The sequence below is a fragment of the Tachypleus tridentatus genome, chromosome 2 (genome assembly GCF_004210375.1).
Source record: "Tachypleus tridentatus isolate NWPU-2018 chromosome 2, ASM421037v1, whole genome shotgun sequence".
In the NCBI taxonomy this organism is placed as follows: Eukaryota; Metazoa; Arthropoda; class Merostomata; order Xiphosura; family Limulidae; genus Tachypleus; species Tachypleus tridentatus.
In genome coordinates, this window is record NC_134826.1 from 53398469 (window position 1) to 53421748 (window position 23280).

At 31.9% G+C, this 23280-nt stretch overlaps 1 protein-coding gene across 1 annotated transcript in view; it reads left to right on the top strand.

Annotated features, from left to right (window-relative positions):
* The first annotated feature begins 719 nt into the window (after positions 1-719).
* The window catches only part of wds (WD repeat-containing protein wds), a 29527-nt gene continuing 6966 nt past the window's right edge, over positions 720-23280 (top strand). The window contains exons 1-12 of the mRNA XM_076487516.1: positions 720-799; positions 832-886; positions 9185-9281; positions 10558-10631; positions 11945-12034; positions 13916-14005; positions 14518-14601; positions 15295-15350; positions 17954-18000; positions 19921-19996; positions 21149-21182; positions 21938-22012. Coding sequence (XP_076343631.1) covers positions 735-799; positions 832-886; positions 9185-9281; positions 10558-10631; positions 11945-12034; positions 13916-14005; positions 14518-14601; positions 15295-15350; positions 17954-18000; positions 19921-19996; positions 21149-21182; positions 21938-22012 — 843 coding nt within the window. The 5' untranslated portion in view covers positions 720-734. The remainder of the gene's footprint in view (positions 800-831; positions 887-9184; positions 9282-10557; positions 10632-11944; positions 12035-13915; positions 14006-14517; positions 14602-15294; positions 15351-17953; positions 18001-19920; positions 19997-21148; positions 21183-21937; positions 22013-23280) is intronic.

Here is a 23280-nt window from a genome sequence, read left to right on the forward strand (position 1 = left end):
AACTGCCTCAACTGGAGTCTTGCCTGACTTTTCTAAATCTTAAACTACTGCCCTCATGCCCTGTTGTTTTAAGAATGTAGCCTCATAAATAGTTGTCTTTATTAATCTCCCGGATAATTTTGTCAGTTTCATTAGATTACCTCTCACCTTTCTTTTATTGAGAGAAAATAAGTTGAAATCTTAACCTATTCCTATAAGATGATTCTTCTATCTCTAAATTCATCCTAGTAACTGTCATATGAACCCTTTCTAATAAGTGAATATTGTTTCTTATATCTGGATACCAAAACTGTGTGTAATATTCTGTGTGAAGTCTAAACCAGTGATTGGTGTAGAGAGGGAATTACCTCTTCTGATTTCTAATATATATATAAGTATATCCTAGTAATGGAGCATTAACTTGTTGGTGTGACTTCTACAGTGTCAAAGTCCTTTTCTTTAACCACTATTGAGTGGTTTCCCAGCTATATTAAATGTGTGATCCAAATTACAGTAACCTTAATCCATTAGTAACAACCTCTTGCTTATCACTTAAGGCTGAAATTACAACTGTTTTATGATATTGTATTATTTGTTTGGCATGTGTATATAAAAAAAAAACATTTTATTTTTTTTGTGGTTTAGGTACCAGAATAACTACTATGAATCTATTTGGTGAAAATTGTATGAACTATTCACTTTTTTTCTTGGTTAATTTTGACATTTTAGCGTGAGTTGTGCAAAAAAGATATCTAATGGCAACAGAGGACCCACCAAAGTCTTCTCAAGAAAGCGATAATTTAAAAACTCATCTCAATCACAATCCAGTGCTCAGTCATCTTGCCCAGTGTCATCTGGTGGTGGGATAGTTTCCAAGTCTACAGATTCATCTAATTCCTCTAAACCTGTAAGTATTAGATTGCAAATTTCTGTCAAGTATTATTACAATACTCTACATATTTGCCATGTGGTTTTATTTGCTCTCTAGGAAAACTGATGAAGTTGTCAGTTTTTACTTTAACATGTTGATTGATCCTGAAAAAAAAAGCTAGGCAGTTAGTGGAACTTTGTAACTGAGTAATCGTGAGGCTTGGACAGTTGTTATTTTAGTTACTCAGTTATCTTCACAAGGTGTCTAATAAATATAACAGATTTAAAATGCCAGAATTTAAGCTTTGATACCTGCGACTCATCACAGAGTACAGACACTTTATTGTGTAACTTTGTCTTGCAACAAACAAACATAATGGGAATTATTTGACTCATTGGAATAATAAAAAAATTAGTAATAATTGGAAACCTTGCTTTCAGTTAGTTGGTTATTTCCATGAGTCATCACACTAATTTGTAGCTAAGATCCCATTTCTATAAACTCCACCCTGTACTGTAAGGCTGTGTGCATTCTGTAGGAGTGATGTTCATGCCCTTCTGTTTGGTTGGATGAGAGTTGCCCAAAATTAGATGATTGGTACCATAGACAAGTTTCACCATTGGAATCTTGGGTCAAAATGAATGGTAGTTTGTTTGAAAAGTTTGAAACCTGACACAGAATTATGGCTAACATGTTTCATGTTGCATTAATGTGGCACACATGCATTGTACTTACTGTATTCAGTAATATAAAACCAATTGTTTTTTTTTACTTAAAAAAGTGACTGTTTTGGTTGTGTTTTAGCAGACTGATATTTTTAATATATGGCCACATATCAATTATTATATATGTATATAGGTTATTACTATTTGGAAATAAGTTATTAAATATTTTTCTTAAAATATAGAACAGTAAAGAAATAAAGCAGAAAATTTCTCTTCTAGTTGTACTTGGCTGATGACAGATGTTGGTTGTTAAGTCTTTTAAAATTTTACATGTGGAAGATAAGAAATGAAATCTATTTTTTTAGGTTTTATGTTTTACAGATGAATAAACAAGAAATTATAAATAACTACACTGATACCATAGAATTATAGTATAATTTATTAAGGCTAGTAACTAAGATTTATTTAAATTAAAAAAAATACAAAATTTCAAGCAGACTAAAGACACAATCTAATTTCTTGAAATCTTGGTTTGAAAGAACATGGTAGCCTTTTAAAACATTAAAATGACTAAGAAAACCACTAGGGAGACATTTTAAGTTGTTGAATGGTTATTCAACTGTATATAAATGACTTTTCAAAACTGGTGAACAGGGCTACCATGTTTGATTCAGTACATACGTCATATCTTAACAAAATAAAAAAGATATGAGGTTCTTATTTTATTTTCTACCTTGATAATATTAGTAATTTTAGTTCATAATTTGTACAAAACTATAGACTTAGTATTTTGATATCACAAACATCTCATTTTAAACAGTGCTGCATTCAACATACCACACAACTCACTAAAATCTATATTTGTATGTTCTTTTAATATTTAAGTTTAAGAAATTAACTCGTATATAATATTAAAGTTTGAATTATAGTCTACAATTTAATTCTAAATTTATTGACATAAATTTATAAATTAGCAATTCATTGAAATTTTGAATGGAAGTCAAGAAATGTGATGCCATGGCCTTTGATCAGTGACTTGTTGGGGTAGGTTTGAGTACCTTAAGAAAATTTTAGTCTTACTATAAACATGGTTCATTGTGTGTGTGTGTGATTATTCTAGTTTTTGGTATTCTAACAGTACACTGTTTGACAGTGTTTGTTTGTTATGCATAAAGCTACACAAAGGGCTGTTTGTGCCTCTGCTCACCACAGATATTGAACCCTGGTTTCTAATAGTATAAGTCTACAGACATACCACTTGTTCGACAGTGTACATGGAGGGATAAAAACACTAAATATGGGACATTTCACTTCTGTATAGACTTCTTAATTTAAAAGACACAAGTATTTAATCAGCTAAACAAGTCATTTATCACTTTTCATGAAACAAGGTGTACAACTAGCATCTAATCTGGGCTTCCACTAGAAAAATAACTCTTTTAGCCACTGTGGATAAATAAAGTAATTTTCTTTTAGCCACAGTGACAGTTGTTTAGCCACAATTTTAGGTTGCCAAAAACTGTGTGGTGCGTGACTTTTATTTGCATCAATTCTATCCAGTAAAAAATAGTTGTAATTATGTTAAAATCTACAAGACATTAAGTTTTGTACTATTTCTTTATTCTCCAGCAATCTTCCCTGCCAAAATAAACAAAATAACAAAATAAACATGATAAAGAGGAAAATAAAGAGATACATTTCTCAAAATAACACAGAAACAACAAAAAAAAAGACTTGAAACTAGAATACGGTAGCATGACTAGTAAGTAGATAAATCCAATGGCAGCTCCACAGCCAAATCATTCTCAACAGATGTGGTAGAAGTTGACACCTGAGGTTCCGAAGCACATTTCTTCAACAGGGAATGGTACCCATGTCTGTCTTTGTGAGTGACCTAGTATCTGAATGTAGAGTTGAAATTAAAATGATCTAAAGGTTTGGACTCCATGGATAAGTTCAGTAACATTTCTGTCTTGGCCACAGACAGACTCCTCCTGGCATCTGTTTTGATGCTGTTGTACCTGCTAATTCCCTGCTCACAGTCAACAGATGTAACTGGAATTATTAATCCAATTGCTGCAAGCTGAGACAGATTTTGAAAAGTTTAATGGGTCTGGTGGATGTATTCCTTGTAGAAGTACTTCATGTTTCTGTTTTTGTGAGCATCCTGTTCCATTATGTTCCTTAGTAGCAGTCATTCAGTCAGTGCCTCATCCTCATAGACGAAAGGAGAGAAGTGCTGGATGAGTTTCTTTAGATCATCCTCATCAGATACTGCTCTGCTGTGCTAATGGGCTAAATATTGAAAAAATGACATGATGTTAGTGTCTGGGAATACTACTTGTAGTCTTGTGACCACCTCTTCAACAAATGACTCAGCAGCTGATCTGTACTTTTCATGTTGTTTATTAATATCTTTGATGTCATGGCTTCTGTAAGAAGTGTAACCACTGGCATCAGGAGCTTGTGGGAGTTCCTTCAGTGCAGTCTGGGTGTAAGGACCAGGGATGTGTACCAGCGACTGAATTGACCCATCAATAATTGCTTTAGCCTGATCATAAGATAAATCAGCTCTCTGTAGAGATCTTGACAAAGTCCAAGAATGCCAACAGCATCAGCCAAAAATGTGTTATCATGACAAAGCTGTAATTTCAATTTTTTCAGAGACCACTAGGTGTAGTCAATATATTTTTAACTTATTTATAGCTTAGTTAGAAAGCCAGTTAACCTGGTAGTTTTGGGATGTTCTATTCCAGATGTTTGATGTATTTATGTGTTCTAATTTGTATATTTAAAATTTACATGAATTTGTATTTAAAAATGGAACTTGGGAAGGATGAGACCTAGTACTGTCACTGTTTGGACTTGCAGAGAACATGAGAGTTGTGCTGTTTGCTTGTGTTTATAAGTGCTGATGGACTACTGCAATGATTGATTTGATTGGACAGAATGATCATTGCTATGACCTGCAGGCAGCTTATCACATATGCAATACAGTTGACTAGTGCTTGGACAGAATCATTAAAAGAGAGCCATCGTGTGAAGAACACTTGCTTGATTTTTTTGCTTTTCTCTCCATGCAATGCTTTGCTCTCTTCCAGAACCCAATACAACTTGGAAGAATATCTCAGGCTTTTTACAAACTGGTTCAAAACTGAAATGTACTTCACAAGGTATGGCACCTAGTTTGCTGCCTTTTCAGCTGCCAACTGTAATCCATGTGCCAAACAATGACTTGTTATTATCCAGGGGCATTCCTCCTTAAATTTTGTAGCAACACCGGTTTTAATTCCCACCATAACATTTGCACCATCAGTTGCAAGTCCAACCAAGTTAACATCAAACAATCCTCAATCTGCCATGACTGAGTGCATTGTGTTGTAGATAGAATCAGCCCCAGTGTTGGTTAGCTCATGCACAGCAATGAATCGACTTGCACCTCCACCTAATGATGAAAGATACCTGATATAAATTATCAGTATAGAGGTGTTTCCTGGTTCATCTGCTTCAAGAGCAAAAAATGGGAAAGGCGATGTCCTAAAGTCTGCCTGCATTTCATCCAGAATTACATGATTTAGGGCACTGTACATATCATCCAGGGACTGGCTGTGGGTGTATATGAAGCTCTCTGTTCCACTTTGTTACTGAGTCTGTAGTTTTTTAGAAAGGTCATTCCCTGTTAGAAAATATATAAGAACTTGTGTTTTGAAATAAGACCACTAATTACAGTAATAAACAAAGATATTTGGAAGAGTTGGCTAGCTACTAAATTTTTGATAGATATTTTCAAAATGTTTCACTTTTAGAAAATTGTCAAATTGACTTTTGTTTTAAGAAAATACTGTAGAAAACAGAAAGTATCGTATTAATACTAGAATGAAGAATATTCTTACATTGAATACTTGTAGTGGAAGGAAGGAATGAAACTTCACAGTTGGGATGGCTTCCTTTGCTTGTACATGTGGCCATCTGTGCCTGAATGCCACCTTTACACCCCCCACATTCACAGCAGCAGTTGACATGTCCTTCTTCAAAACTTGTGATGCTACTGCACTGCAATGATCTTCTGACCGTGCATGCTTCACCAAGTCGTCTTTTTTAGGCTTAGTAGCGGTTTTCCCAGTGGTAGCATAAATACAGTCAAACATCGATATAAGGCGCTAGTTGGGGTCCAAAAAATTCGACCGCGTTGTATCTGATTGCCTTATACCGATTTGATTATATATTTTTTTTACCCTTGGGCTGAGCGATAATGCAAAATTTACGCGTTTTGTAGTGAAATAAAGAAAAACAAACAAAACTACTTACACCAATGATATAGCATTTTTTAAAATTTAGTTTTATTTATTAAACTCAATTTTAAGACTGAAATTAAATGTAAAAAGCAGAATTCTAAAGAAATTTATCGAATTCATTACTTTGATGGGGGCTGATATTCTAAAAGTAGTTCCGTCAGTGCAATCATGTGATCGTTTTACGATTAGACGCTGATTAAAATTAGTTCAATTTTAAAGTTAATACATATAGTAATTAATTTTGATAATTTATTTACTAATTATTAAAATCTAAGTACAAACTGAAGTCAAATAATTACCAGATAAAAAAATCTCATGGCAAAGTTTAAAATACGAATTCAGTACTGAAACAAAAACGGATTTTTCAAAAAATTTAATAACAATAAAATATAGTAAGCACATAAAACAAGTTGAAATGCACAAATTTATAGTTACTCAGTAGTCTTCTTTCTTTCAAAAGCCTCCAAAAGTGTCTGTTGTTTTCCTCCTTGGTTCCGCATCCTCTTCGCAGTTCTCATTAGGTCCTGGATCTGTAGTATCTTGCAAATTCCTAGATTGTGGTGTTCTGCCCAATATAGAAGTTGTTCTGTGTACTGTACTGCCTGAGTTGAGGTGATGCAATTCCTGAGTTCTTCTGGAATGGGGTCATCTTCTTCTTCATCTGGAGTGGTAAAATCTGTGGGTGCTGCGCTGGGTTCTCTATTGCTTTCTGGATCTCTTCATCTGTGAGGGGTGGCTGGGTAACTGGTGCTACTCGTCAATCTCGCCCACTACTTCACAAGGGTTGTCAAGGGGAGTCCATCCTGGTAGTCTACAAACTTCCTTTCTGCCTCTGCTACTTCTTCTGCTGTAAATCCATGGAAAATGTCATCTTTTTCTTCTATTGGTTCTGGTTGTGGTTCTGGTGCTGTATCTTTGAGTCCTTTATTCCAACAATTGATGATGGTGCTCTGGCTTATCTTGTTCCATGCTATGCTGCTCATGTAGATGGCGTCCTTGATGGTCATCTTCTTCAAGAACTCTGGTACGTTGCTGATATCATCGACTATGGCCTTGACCAGTTGAGCTCTGTATTCTCTCTTGAAGCTGGCGATGATCCCTTGGTCAAGTGGTTGAATCTTGCTGGTGGTGTTTTTGGGTAAGTAGAGTACGGTAATCTTTCCATCTCTGCTGGTGAGGTTCTCTGCCGGCGGGTGTGCTGGGCCGCCAGGAATTATTACATGCAGGCCGGGGTTTGATCACAATATGCGGCGTGAAAACCATACAAAAAGATTGAAGTGGATTTGGTTTTGATTTTGATCACATTAACCGGCTGATTACATTAAGCAGTGGTAATATTAAGCGGCGCCTCTGTAGAAACCCCAAAAAATTTGGGGCCTAAGACCATCATCGCCCAACTGATTATCTTGCTTTATCGATGCGTTTTATATCGATGTTTACCTGTATTTGTCTTCTTGTTATCCCTGCATAATTTGCAATGAAATGTATTTTGTTGGGAAACATGTTCCAGCTGAGGAAGCTGTGAAAACCAAGTGTTTTAACAACTCTGAAAATTGGGGTATATTTTTTTCACACTGACAATCTGATCACTGCTGCAAGCTTCAGTATCTTCAGAGCTGTCTTTTCTTTTGGAAGTGGATTTCCCACCATCAGGTGATGTTGTTGCCTCAACCTTTTTTTAAAAAAAACTATAACTGTTCAGACATCTTTTTATCTGATCTAGGAGTTGTCATGATTTTAATTCAAACATATGTCAAACAAAACTTTGGATTTCCATTTTGATACAGACCATATGTTGGTTTGACAAAAGTCAGGTTTTGTCTGATTACTGTTTGTGTACCACGGGCAGAATCAAACATGTAGCATAAGAAATGAAAATAAAAGAAATCATTAGCACAGCTGAGTAATAATTTTTTTTTTAATTTTAATTTGTTAGTTGTCATATCCCTGAAATCATAAAAATACATATATAAAGAAAATATAGATTACAGTCAGTAGTAGTTTTTAAAGACGTTTCTTGTTTATTCAACTTGCTTGGGGCCTCTGGTCATTTGTCATCATTAATGGCGTAGATGGTGATAAAAACCATGAAAGCTGTTAAGACCGAAACTTGATCAGAATAAATAAAGGAAAACCATCCAAGTCTGAAAACTTATCTTTTGCCACTGTGGTGAAACCAACACTAGATTTTTTTAGCCACAGGCTGTTTCTTTTTGCCAATGGCAATGTGGCTAATGGCTAGTGGAAGCCTAGCTAATGAAGTCATTATATATTTAATAACAATAGAAATAAGAATATTATTATCCAACAATGTTCTTTATGTATATTTTGCTTCCTTAATAGATATCTTAAACTAGTTATATTAAACATTATGATGTGTAGCTTTACAGATACATCATTGGTCCAGTGTACCAGTGCTGTTGACAAAGGGTTAATTAATATGCTTCATTACTTATGAGAATGGGTCACTTCAGTTTGAGTTGCATGCAATAGTCAGTTAATTGAAATTATGATTAAATTGATTAATGTCATAAATAATCAGCTGATACATATTGCTGTTTTTTTTTTTTATAAGTTATTAGTAATCGTGAAAAATCTAACAAATACAGTAAAACATATAATTCAAGTATATTCTACTTGTAGCAGAGATCAGATTGTGTATGATTATTAAGGTAGAATATCTTAAGTAGATTTCTGATACAGTCTTCTTTCTTCTCACAAGAATAGATTTTCTTGTCTTATGCTGCCTTCTATTTGCAAATGTTTTTTCATGCCACAAGCCTTCATCATCCTTTTGTTGGAATCCAAAGTTCCAACACGTCTCTCATGGATCACCTTTCCACCAGTAGGAGAGCACTACTGTGATGCACGTAACTTCCTCTGCACATCACTTCTTGTTTAGCAGTATTTGAGTGTAGATGTCTTTTTTTGTACATCTCTAATTACTCAAGAAGTGGTTTAACTTTCGTTACCATAGCAGAACTTCATTTAATTCAGTTTAATTTTTTTAGAGAGCATTTGATCTACCTGTTTTTTTGACATGCATTTTTTGCTGGTTGGAAGCTTGTGGCAGGAATTCAAAAAAGTTTGCATATAGAGGGCAGCACAAAATGAGAAGAGCTAATCTTGTAAGGGGAGGGAGGTACTTATCTGAAATAAATTTTCATTTTGGAAAATTATAATTTCTGTCTATGTATCTATGTTGTAAGTTAAGAAGTCAACTTTTGTGTGAACTTAATGTTGTTACATATTTTAGTGCCAAATATTTGTATGTTAATTCAAGTAACTTCTTGCTGGACAAAAATTTCTTCTTCTATGCAATATTAATACAGTGTTCTAATACTCAAGTAAAGTCTTAGCTGTTATTTTTACAGAAACCAAACTATACACTGAAGTTTACACTAGCTGGACATACAAAAGCTGTGTCATCAGTGAAATTTAGTCCTAGTGGAGAATGGTTAGCCAGTTCATGTAAGAAGTATTATGAGTATTTTGCATGTTGTCAAAATTATTATGTGAAGCGATAATGCTTTAATTTTAGCAATAAGAATTTACTTCATATTATATATTCACAGAAAAAATTACTGAGAAGTTATGAACAAGCAAAGATATTTGTATCATGTATTACGTTAATACAGTTAATTTTCATAATTTTAAACAGAACTTCACTGCTGAAACAGATTTATTTACAACTTTTAATACAACACACTCTACAATAGCACTACATTTTTGTAGTCTTTACCCATGCTTGTTTGAACTAAAATTGAAATAGAATAATTAAATCTGTAAGTCAAAATTTATTAATTTTGTAATCTTTAATCAGCTTAGATTTCAATTCTTTTGCTTCATTTATACTCAAAATACACATAGTTTTTTTTCTAATACTAGGTAGTTTAAATAAAACTAATTTTTAAGTGTTTTTTTTCCAAAATTTTCCCCAAAATATAACCTAAAATTATCAATTTGTTTTGTATGTGTTTCTTGCTGTAGGACTAAGGATTCTTCTTCAGTAGGTGTCTGTGAGTTGGTGATAAATTAAAAAACAAATCAACAGCATGCACTACTCTTATTTTTTAAATTATAAATATACATGTATTCAAACTAGTTAAATGTACATATAACAAATTCTTTATACTATGTATATAATAGTTGTATCATAAATACTATATATACTATGTATATAATAGTTGTATCATAAATACTATATATACTATGTATATAATAGTTGTATCATAAATACTATATATACTATGTATATAATAGTTGTATCATAAATACTATTCATGCTTCTCTACTTCTTCTCAAAAGTTCAGTTCATAAGCCAAATTTCTTTTCTTATATTTTTATTTCACTAGTCTTGTGCATAATCCACTTATAATTATAATGTGAGTTACCACTCCTAGAAATCTCTATATCCTCACCATCAATAGATTTCACACAACATTTGATAACTTCAGTACCAATGAATTATAAGCACAATGTTTGATTCTTATCAAGTTGTCACTAATTTGTAATAACAGATAATTGTAACTAATTTGTAATAATGTTAATTGTTTAAGGCCTTACAGACAATTTAATTAGAGTGTAATGTAGTAGTTCCAGTTGTAGAATTTTGTGATAAATACTATAATTTCTCTCTTCTTTTTTTGTATTTTTCACTCTTCTAGCTGCACATATTATCCAGCAGAATATTCCTTCCATAATGAATGTTTCATTTTGTTAACATTATATAAATATTGTTTTTCAGCTGCTGATAAACTAATAAAAATTTGGGGAGCTTATGACGGCAAGTTTGAGAAGACAATATCTGGACACAAGCTGGTAGGAAACAATCCATCTTTGCTTTGAATATTGCTAAGCAGCAGAATTTTCAGTTACAATAAAACTATTTAAAATTATATATGTAACTGAAAAATAAAAATATGTTTTATTTACTTATTATTTTTTAGTTTCTAATTAGTTAATTTTAGTTGATTGAAATAGATACACAGAGTAAACTAAATTTTGTTGCACCTTTTTAACATCCATTTTGGATGTTTAATTATGATGTCTAGCAAGTTACAGTTAACTTGCTAAGTTTATTTTTTGATACATATATACAGATAAGATGGTAATTTGCAGTTTAAAGTTGCTTTTTACAGAAAGACTCTTTCACTTCCCAGTAAATAAATTATAATAACTCTTGCCTTGTCACTTATATCAAAAGCATCACTCAGAAACTGTTGCATTTTAAAGTTATTAATTCAGTAATTACTTTTTTCAATTTCTGAAGATTAGGCCTACCTTAAGGACACCATCTTTAATAGTACATGTCTAGAAGTCCTACAATCTAAAATATTTTCACTTGAAATGTGTTTAATACTATAGAAAAGCAATTGAAGTTGTTGAGAATGTCTGTATGCATTTACATTGTCCACCTTGAACATTCACGCTTTATTAAAATTGCTCAGTCTTAATAATTTCCACATATTCACTGATGCTCATTCAGTGCAGAAACAAGAAAAGCATTGTTAATTTTCACATTATAATGCCAACCAAATTTTGGGATACCCTGTACATTGTTTTAAGTAAAATGTTTGGATTAAATTATTTTTGGAATGAATTGAATGTTTTTTGGCTTATTGTATACACTTATTTTGTTATTAAGAATGTAAAAAAAGTTATTTGAGAAATGGATTTCATCTCTCAAAATAAGCTTAAAGAATTTTCTCTAATCATTTAATAATTGAAGCATTAGGCTTTCTACATATGTTTCTTACTTGTGAGTAAAATAAATTTACCTTTACATCTATCATTACTTATTTAAAAAAACAATAAAAATAATGATTACATACACATGTTAAAGATTTCTTTTCAATTTCACCAAAGGTGAAATTGAAAAGAGAATCTATGGTGTTTAGGCTTAACTTTTCATCCGTTGCCCTTACTGTTCGCTGTGGACTGCAGTTTCTTCTATTCTGTTGTGTATTTTATCAGCTCCTTCATTTCCACTGAACAAACTTTGTAAGGTTTTGTATGTTTGGAGGTTTTTTATGAACATCTCCACAGGAAGTATTAGCAGTTGATGTATTGTAGACTATGAAATATTAGATGTTATATTCTACCAGATAATATGTCTAATGTCTAATTTGCAGGGAATATCAGATGTTGCTTGGTCAAGCGATAGCTGTTTGCTAGTGAGTGCTTCCGATGACAAAACCCTGAAAATATGGGAAGTCAGTACTGTAAGTATTATTACATCAGTATATCATGTTTGGAAGTTAGTATTTTATATATTATTAGATCAGTATATTATGTTTTGAAGTCAATGTTGTATACATTATTACATCAGTATATCATGTTTGGAAGTCAGTACTGTATGTATTTTTACATTGGTATATCATGTTTGGAAGTTAGTATTGTATATATTATTAGATCAGTATATCATATTTTGAAGTCAGTACAGTAAGTATTATTATGTCAGCATATCATGCTTGAGTGTCAGTACTGTATGTAGTATTACGTTGGTATATCATGTTTGGAAGTCAGTAGTGTAAGTATTATTATGTCAGTATATCATGTTTGGAAGTCAGTACTGTATGTATTATTACGTCAGTATATCATGTATGGAAGTCAGTACTGTATGTATTATTACGTCAGTATATCATGTATATCATGTTTGGAAGTCAGTATATCACTGTACTGTATGTATTTTTATGTTTTTATGTTGGTATATCTGTATGTATTTTTATGTTGGTATATCATGTTTGGAAGTCAGTACTGTAAGTGTTAGTATGTCAGTATATCACATTGGAAAGTCAGTACTGTATGTATTATCTCCTCAGTATGTTATCCAGTAGAGTATTTTTTTATTTATTAAAAGAAAATGTTTAAAATGTGTATTTGTTAAACATGACTGATCCTGTATGTAAAGTATAGAGCTGTTATAAATAGTAGGTTATAACTTTTAGTTTTTGACTTTCATTAGTACTAATTTACATAGTTTACTGTGTTGTTACCAAAACTATGAGTTTATTGTACTTTAATGAGTGAAATAAAGTATTCTGAATGTATGCTATAGAGGATAGGATTGTTATGATATTAAAAAAATTAATATATCTCATTTATATTCACATTATATACCAGGTGAGATACCCTTACAGCTTCATACAATAAATGTACATTTTCACAACATTCTGTTATGGTGAGTTAAAAGATGTGCAACTATCTTAACTACATAACAAAGCTTCATTAAATGGTTATGGTTTTCAACAGCCATTTTTGAAAGAAAATTTTCACTTAATTATACAAATATAATAAATAATCAGAATAGGGTAACTGGCTTTTCAGTTAGAAACTAAATGTGAAGTGGATTGGCAAACATGCAAAAGTAAGAATTGTGATAGCCAAATAGTGAGCTGATAAAGATACATTTCAGAGACATAGCTTAAAATGTTGTGTACTTTCAGAGAAATGGATCTGTAAAATGACTTTTAAATAAGAAATAACATTTTTTGTGGATATTTGCCAGAACATATAAAATAGTGAACTTGAGAATCTGTCTGTAGTAACATTGATTAAGTTACGTGGTTTATTAATGTACTGGTAGTTATTCAAACATATTTCAATGGTTTCTTTTAGCAAGAGAAAATATACCTGTAAATGCTTGAATGCTGCCTCGTGAAGTGTTGAATGTTTATAATTATTTTAAGATTCTTGGCTAATGAACAAACCTTTGAACGTGGCTCTAGTAAAGTGCAGAGTCCCAAGTTTAAAGAAGTCTTAAGTCATTTTATTAAAAATTGATGTCTTTTGTATGAAGATAAAGATGAACTCTTTTACATGGTTACTTTTAGGGATTTATATTTTATATATAAATATGTTTAACTGTTTTACATGGTTACTTTTAGGGATTTATATTTTATATATAAATATGTGTTTAATGTTTTACATGATTACTTTTAGGGATTTATGTTTTATATATGTGTTTAAATGTTTTACATGGTTACTTTTAGGGATTGATGTTTTATGTGTAAATATATGTTTAACTGTTTACATGGTTACTTTTAGGGATTGATATTTTATATATAAATAAAGTTTGAAGTGTTTTACATGGTTACTTTTAGGGTAAATGTCTGAAGACTCTCAAAGGCCATAGCAATTATGTGTTCTGCTGTAACTTCAATCCCCAGTCAAATCTTATTGTCTCTGGTTCAGTAAGTTGTTCTTCATGTTAAGTGATTCTGTTTTGCGACTCTAATTATAACAGGTAATTACTTGTAAGAAATAGTAATGTTGAAGCAAGCTGTAAAGTTAACATGTGAGATTAATATCATGTCATCTTTGCCCTGACATTATTTGGCAGATGTCAGTTTCTGTACTAGGTAAGGTATCGAATGTTTGGTATAACAAGCCATGGCACTAGCTTGTGTTTACGTGAAATGTACAATGAATCTTGCTTGAGAAGAGGCTGGGGCTTTCCAAACTTAAAGTTTTTCATATAAAATGTGGTATCTTTAAGAAGGAATGTCAACATTAAATATCTCAGGTTTGTTAGAGTTTCACTTAAAAACAGTATTTATGTCAATAACATAATTTTTTATCTACTCTTACAAATAATTTACCATGCCTATTTTTAATAAACTCGTAATTTTTAAATGCTGTCTTGTGCACAAAATTTCTTTTGAAAAAAAAAAGTTCATATCATGTGACATTGTTTCTTTCCAAGTTTGATGAAAGTGTACGAATATGGGACGTCAGAACAGGCAAATGTTTAAAAACGCTCCCAGCTCATTCAGATCCAGTTTCTGCTGTAAGTGTTGAGAAATATTTTATATTTTAAAGTAATGTAAATTGTGGAAAATTGTTGTTATTTCTATTCTCTGATTGTGTTGAACATCTATTTTACTTTGAATTCTATCTAGTACTTAAGTAGTATGAACAGTATTATTACTAATTCTACCACATGATTATGGCCAATGTATAATTTCATCTGGTGTAAAATCCTTGATATTTAAGCAGCATGAATGATACCGTTTCATTATTGTGACTACACGGTTGAGAAAAACAAAATCTATTTTCATTGCAGGTACAACAGAAATGACTCCTTAATAGTTTCAAGTAGTTATAATGATTGCAGGTACATTTTAACAGAAATGACTCCTTAATAGTTTCAAGTAGTTATAATGTATTTTTATTGCAGGTACATTTTAACAGAGATGGCTCCTTAATAGTTTCAAGTAGTTATAATGTATTTTTATTGCAGGTACATTTTAACAGAGATGGCTTTATTTTCAAGTAGTTATAATTTATTTTATTACATTTTAACAGAGATGGCTCCTTAATAGTTTCAAGTAGTTATAATGTATTTTTATTGCAGGTACATTTTAACAGAGATGGCTCCTTAATAGTTTCAAGTAGTTATAATGTATTTTTATTGCAGGTACATTTTAACAGAGATGGCTCCTTAATAGTTTCAAGTAGTTATAATGTATTTTTATTGCAGGTACATTTTAACAGAGATGGCTCCATAATAGTTTCAAGTAGTTATGATGGATTATGGTAAGTACTTGATCTAATTTATCAGTAATATTTCTGCATATTTTATTCTCTGTTCATTCATAAAGTACATAATTATGTAAACTTTGTGTTAAAACAGTGTCACCTGTAACCTACCTGTAAGTACAAGTGTGATTGATGCCTTCAAAGCATTAAGATAAGAGCACAAAATGACATCAGTAAATGTCCATCACTTCAAACAAGGTTATGAACAAAACTTTAGAATGTTTTGTTTATAAATGGATCCAATTTCAAGTTATTTACCCAGCAGTAGTATACAAGTATGAGATTCATTTCAGAAGAACTACACAAAACTGATGGCACCCTGGCTGCTGACTGGTAAAATTAAATTTTCATCCATCTTGCCTTTCCCTCAGAAACAAGACTTATTTTGTAGGGGCTGGTTTTCAAGCAATACAGTACCTAAATCATGTAGCAAACATGAATAGCTTGGCATGGCCAAGTGAGGGTAGGGTGCTCGGCTTGCAGTCTGTGGGTTCATACCCCTGTCCCATCAAACAGACTTGCCCTTTCAGTTGCGAGGACTTTAAATGAGATGATCAATCTTACTATTCGTTGGTTAAAGAGTAATCCAAGAGTTGGCAGTGGGTGAAGATGACTAGCTTCCTTCCCTCTAGTCTTACACTGCTAAATTTGAGACAGCCAGTGTAGGTAGTCTTTATGCAGATTTGTGTGAAATTCATAACAAACCAAACAAATATCAATTATATTAAGGCTGGACAGGCTTATTCAGAAACTGAATAGGTCACATGGCTAGTAGAGAACGTGACTGAATTGCTCAGTGGAGTACAGTATGTTTAGAACAATATTTCACAATAGGATATTGATAAACTTGCATTAGCATTAAAAAGTTTACTGCTATGTTCAAAGTAAATTAAAATAGGAATTCATCGTGCAGCTTCTTTGATTTTTGTTTGTATTTTCTGTAATAATGTTTTGTTCTAATGATAAACTGACCACTTACAAGTATTCATCATTTTTGATCCCTCTGTCTTCCCTGATTATTTCCAATACTGTATATCTCATATAACACAAGAAAAACAGTTGTAAACTTTGACACTGAGAAGAAGGAAAGAAATATCTTTGCAACTGTACAAGTATATCCCAGCTAATAAAGTATATCCCAGCTAATAAAGGTTACTGTACAAGTATATCCCAGCAAATAAAGGTTACTGTACAAGTATATCCCAGCAAATAAAGGTTACTGTACAAGTATATCCCAGCTAATAAAGGTTACTGTACAAGTATATCCCAGCTAATAAAGGTTACTGTACAAGTATATCCCAGCTAATAAAGGTTACTGTACAAGTATATCCCAGTTCTCTAAAATTATTTTTTTTTTAGATGATGACAACCCCCCAGTAATAGGTGCTCAAGATTTACATAAGGCATTAAGAACTTTAAGATCAATGACTGGTCTCAAATTATTATTTTCAATTTTGTGAAACAGACTGTGTATTCTACTGTGTATACTTCTGAAAGTAGAATACTGTGTAGTGTATTTATGCTATTTACACTTGTACATGTAAAGTTGGATTTTTGTTGTTTTAATTTTAGTTCCTGAAGTAATTAGTTTGATCTCGGGTTGTTCTTCTGAATGTAATTTTTGGTTTGAGTTTATCTTTCATTTTTATAAAAAACTACTAAAATTGGGGAATTATTTGCTGAAAAATAATTTTTTCCATATGTTGTATGCTTTTAATCGTAAAATTACTAAATAAGTCTATAATTATAGTTTATTATTTTATGTGGGAAAACATCAAAGAATGAAATGAGAAGATTGATATTTGTTGTTGATAGATAAACACTATTAAGCCTATCATGAGAAGACGTATTTGTTGTTGATAGATAATCATATGAGAAGATTGATATTTGTTTTTGATAGATAAACACTGTTAAACCTATCCTGGAAGACATATTTGTTGTTGATAGGTGTTAAGCCTATCCTGAGAAGATAGGTATTTGTTGTTGATAGATAAACACTGTTAAGCCTATCCTGAGAAGACATATTTGTTGTTGATAGATAAACACTGTTAAGCTTATCCTGAGAAGACATATTTGTTGTTGATTGATAAACACTGTTAAGCCTATCATGAGAAGATTGATATTTGTTGTTGATAGATAAACACTGTTAAGCCTATCATGAGAAGATTGATATTTGTTGTTGATAGATAAACACTGTTAAGCCTATCATGAGAAGATTGATATTTGTTGTTGATAGATAAACACTGTTAAACCTATCCTGAGAAGACATATTTGTTGTTGATAAATAGACACTGTTAAGCCTATCCTGAGAATATTGATATTTGTTTTGATAGATAAACACTGTTAAGGCTATCCTTTAATAAATTTGTAGAAACACTAATGCTTATTAATAATTAAAAACATTCTTCTAGTAGTCACAACTTGTAATTCAAGATATTTTAAGGAGTAGATTTTTCTGTAACATAATAACTTAAAAAATGACAGTAGGGTCCACGCTTGGGACATGGTAAGTTCAGAATTAGCCGAGAAAATAAAGGTATGGCTTAGAATTCTTAAACTTGAATGTGTTGTGTTTTCATAATATTCATATTTTGTTTCAGTCGTATATGGGACACTTCATCAGGCCAGTGTTTGAAAACTCTAATAGGTAAGTAAATCATTTGTAGAGAAATAAAATTATTTACAGCTACTGCAGATGGAACTAGTGAAAAATATACAAAAAATAACCAAGGTTGTAATGATATGTATATAAGTTGACTAAGTTTTACTTATCAGCAGCAAAATGAAGTTATCAGTATATTTCAACTGTTTGTATTCTGGAATATTATTTTAATCATGTATGGATTGTAAGTAGAATAATACAGCTGTACCACCAAACATGCTTGCCCTTTCACCTGTTGGGGGTGTTATTGTGTACAGTCAATTCCATTATTCATTGATAAAAGAATAGCCCAAGAGTTGGTGGTGGGTGGTGATGACTAGCTGACTTCCCTCATAGCCTTACGCTGCTAAATTAGGAATGTCTAGAGAAGATAGCCCTCGTAGTTTTGTGCAAAATTCAAAACAAACCAAACTGCCACATTATCCAACTGTAGTTAAGCCAGTTGATATAATGATGATACACTTAAACCCTTCCCAGCATGATACATTAGAAAGTTTCTACAAAACAGCTGCTATAGTAATTTCAGTTTTAAATTAATTTTATTACTGGTATGAGTTAAGAATTTAAAAGTTAAAAACATAGAGATCTTGTTAATTAATAACTTCCTGTTTCTATTACACATTGTCATTTTTTATTAGTGAACTCTCAATAAACTTAAAGATTTCATAATTACTGATTTCATTTGCTTTTGGCATGACTCCCATAATGTGTTAACAAGTGTGTAGAGGGATATGATGTAACTCCAGAGAGCATCACATATAGGATGGTTTTTGATATGTTATCTTGACATTTTACTCAGACAGTTTTTAATTGTGTGATTATAATATATTCAAGTACTCATCACTTTATTACACATTAAAGACAGATGAAATATTTCAGTATTTTTCTACAAATATGTGAGTAAGTGTTATACAAAGAAGAACCATGGTTATATATTCTGGATGTGAAAGCCAGTGTCCTGGTTTTGAGTACATGTCCAGATAATTGGCTAATTTAACAAAGACAGGAAAGATACTGGGGGTGAGATTCACCTTAGTGATCTCTCACCCACATTCCAAGTCTTATTTAATGTTAGTATTTACATATATTATTGTTTTCTTAATTTCTAATCAGAATTGGTTTTCTACAGAAAAAATGACATAAACATTATTATAACATAGTTCTTTAATATTAGACTATATACATTTTTTATAAGATATTTTGCCATCAGTGTTTAATTTTATTATTTTGAATATCTTTCAGTGTAGCTTGTGTAAATACTTGAGAGAGTATATTCCAGCTAATAAAGGTTACTGTTCAAGTATATCCCAGCTAATAAAGGTTACTGTTCAAGTATATCCCAGCTAATAAAGGTTACTGTACAAGTATATCCCAGCTAATAAAGGTTACTGTACAAGTATATCCCAGCTAATAAAGGTTACTGTACAAGTATATCCCAGCAAATAAAGGTTACTGTACAAGTATATCCCAGCTAATAAAGGTTACTGTACAAGTATATCCCAGCTAATAAAGGTTACTGTACAAGTATATCCCAGCTAATACTGTACAGGTATATCCCAGCTAATAAGGTTATTGTACAAGTATATCCCAGCTAATAAAGGTTACTGTACAAGTATATCCCAGCTAATAAAGGTTACTGTACAAGTATATCCCAGCTAATAAAGGTTACTGTACAAGTATATCCCAGCTAATAAAGGTTACTGTACAAGTATATCCCAGCTAATAAAGGTTATTGTACAAGTATATCCCAGCTAATAAAGGTTACTGTACAAGTATATCCCAGCTAATAAAGGTTACTGTACAAGTACATCCCAGCTAATAAAGGTTACTGTACAAGTACATCCCAGCTAATAAAGGTTACTGTACAAGTATATCCCAGTTCTCTAAAATTACTTTTTTTGTTAGATGATGACAACCCCCCTGTGTCTTTTGTGAAGTTTTCTCCAAATGGAAAATACATTCTAGCAGCAACACTAGATAAGTAAGTAGAATGTAATCTTCAAATGATAAGAAACTAAATATTTATACTATTATAATAGCTTATTATTATTTTTTATTAAATTGGCTATGATATGCACTTTACATGACAGATTCTAATGTGAGATCACCTATTTCTTTTAGACCCAGACAAACAACTGGCTGTAAGTTAATGATTCGTTTTTTTATTTTCCTCACTGAACAGAATTTAGCTTTGGGTTAAAACTATGGGATTAAAAGTGTGTTTATAGCATGAGATATAGAAACATATTTGTGCAACCTTTTACGGATGTTATAGACATATTCGTGTCACTTTGTAGTGGACGCTACAGGTGTAATCGTATCAGTTTGTGATGGACATTACAGGTGTAATTGTGTTGCTTTGTAGTGGAAGCTACAGGTGTAATTGTGTCAGTTTGTGGTAGACGTTACAGGTGTATTTGTGTCGCTCTGTGGTGGACATTACGGGTGTATTCCTGTAACATTCTAGAGAGAGTTAACAAGAGTGAAATGAGCCTCACTAACATATTAAATAATTGGAAAACATTTCAAGTATTATTTCTGAAGCTGCTTCATTACTCTTGAGTGTTTTAAACAATGTAAGTAATTTGCATGTGATACTTTGGTATATACACCATGTTGTGTTAAAGATTACCTTCTTACCTTTCCAACGATTATTGGTGTTAGTCCACGCACCCCCCCCCTTTTTTTTTTCTTTTTTTTCCAAAGATGAAACCTAGTTTAGGTTCTCAGTATCCTTCCTGGCAGGGAGCTAAATGTGGGTTGAAACAATAAGTTTTGCTGCTGTACAGACAAAAATATAGCTTACTGAAATCTCATTGTAAGAAATCACTATAAGATTAGAATCAGCAAAACAAGAAAAGAAATTTGGGATAGTGCGATGTAGAGATAGAGACGTGACAGAAATGAACGTTTGAATTTTTTATAATTTTTATTCATGAAATAAATGATAGAAGCATTATATAATTCTAATATATAAAATCTTTAATATTTTTGTATAAAAGAAATGGTGTCAGGAATATATTGGACTGGTAAAAACGTATGAAGTGACTTCTTTGTTTGTATTACAGTTACACTTGACAAAAAGTAGAAATATTTTTTATATGAAATTGTTTTTCTCTTTTTTTTTTTGCAGTACACTTAAACTCTGGGATTATAGCAAAGGAAAGGTGAGTTAGGACACTTTGACATTTGTTAAAAATAAATCAGTGTGACGTATAGCCATTGATTGAACTTAAAAGTTACTTAGTACTGGTTTACCTAAGAATATGCCTGGCATGGCCAGGTGGTTAAGGCATTCAACTCATAACCTGAGGGTCACAGGTTCGATTCCCCATCCCACCAAACATGCTTGCCCTTTCAGCCATAGGGGCATTATAACATGACTGTCAATGCCACTATTTGTTGGTAAAAGAGTAGCCCAAGGATTGGCAGTGGGTGGTGATGACTAGCTGCTCACCCTCTAGTCTTACACTGCTAAATTAGGGGTGGCTGGCACAGATAGCCCTCAAAACAAACAAACCTAAGAATACATTTCAAAGAGAAAAAGACAGATAAAAAATGTTTAGAGAAATTAATCATTATAACAGAAAATAAGCAGATTCATAGTTGCATCTTTTGAGACCTAATTTCGTTTCAGTGGAAAAGTGACATCGTGAATTTTTTGTACTTTTTTTAAGCCTAAAGTTTACTTCTGACTGTGAAATTGTATCTTAAACAGCTTTAGGTGTTTTGCATGTAGTATATTGTGATTTAGTCTTGGTCTCATGTATAGATATGAAAATCCATAATTCTAAGAAACTATAGGTAATTGATGTTACCTGGTTAAAAGTTTTATTGTACAGTTCTTCTGATGTTTGTGATCCTAGGGGCAAAATATCTCATTTTTACATCATAAAATAACTTAAAGATTTTTATTTTTCAGTGTTTGAAGACGTATACAGGCCATAAAAATGAAAAATATTGTATTTTTGCAAACTTTTCTGTCACAGGAGGCAAGGTATGTCAAACATATTTTTATTTATAGTTCTAAGTGGATCTTTTCTGCCATTTAATATGTGATTTTATTGTTTTCATGTTTTAAATTTACTGTAAATATGGTAAGGTTTATGTTGAAGCTGATGAGTGATACAAAGAACAGTATATTACTGGTCTAACATGCACACTGTTTCATTTAATAGATAGTCCAGCATTTCACTAAAATGTAAATGTTTATTATAGTATTTAATTAGTAATTCATCTTGTCTCATGGTTTATTTTGTAAATAAAATGCGATGATCCAAAACACAAAGAGAATGACGGTTACCAACCACTAAGTAATGTGTAAACTTTTGTCTCATGAATGCAAACACCGAAAGCTCGACAGAAATAAATAAATTTTACTTTAAAAGTACTTCATGTTACAGTTTACTCCATGAGAATAACTTCCAACCCTCAGTGGGAGGTATGAGGACTTGTAACACAAAAATGGGTTTATATACTTGTGGTGGGCTTAACACAGATAGCCCAATGTGTAACTTTATGTATAACAATACATCGAGGGAACAACTTAATGTCTGTCAAACAGATAATTTTATTTAAGGTTATTTTGAGCAATATGTGCTCACTTTTGATTGTATTTTTCAACGAGAAAAGTTTTTTTAGTTTCAGTGCTTGAATTTCTTAGAAGATCTCTGTCTAGTTCATGTAATCTTTTAAAACATTAAACTTAGGTGTATACAGGATAACTGATTTTAAGAAAAGTGCTTGAGAAAGTTAATAATGCCAGGAGCAGCATTTTTATGTAACTTTTTCTCTGCTTTTAACTTCTGATACATCTCAGTTCTGTATCTTCATTGTATTATATTTTCTGGCCTTTCAGTTTTTTTACTACAAGGAGAAACATAACACAGATTTTTGGTAAACTTTAATCTGCAGAAGTGTTCTCTTATGATAAAGGCATACAATGGTTGTTGCTGTCAGTCAAGTAGCACTAGATCCAAGCTGAAAGCAATATTTATTGTAAAAGTGATTTGTTACCAATTTTATCATCATTTTTTGAACGTTGTGTGAATTTGTCTCTCACTATCAGAGTTGCAGAATTTATCATTACAGAAATGTTGTATTTTAAGACACGAAGCACACACTATGTGGTATTTTTTGTCTTTTTATAGCAGAGAATAGTGGTCATATTTAATGATTACAACATTACAGCTGTCAAACTGTATAATTCTATCTAATTAGTAGGCTAATGAACCAAGTTTATAAAACTGGTAACCTGGTGAGAAT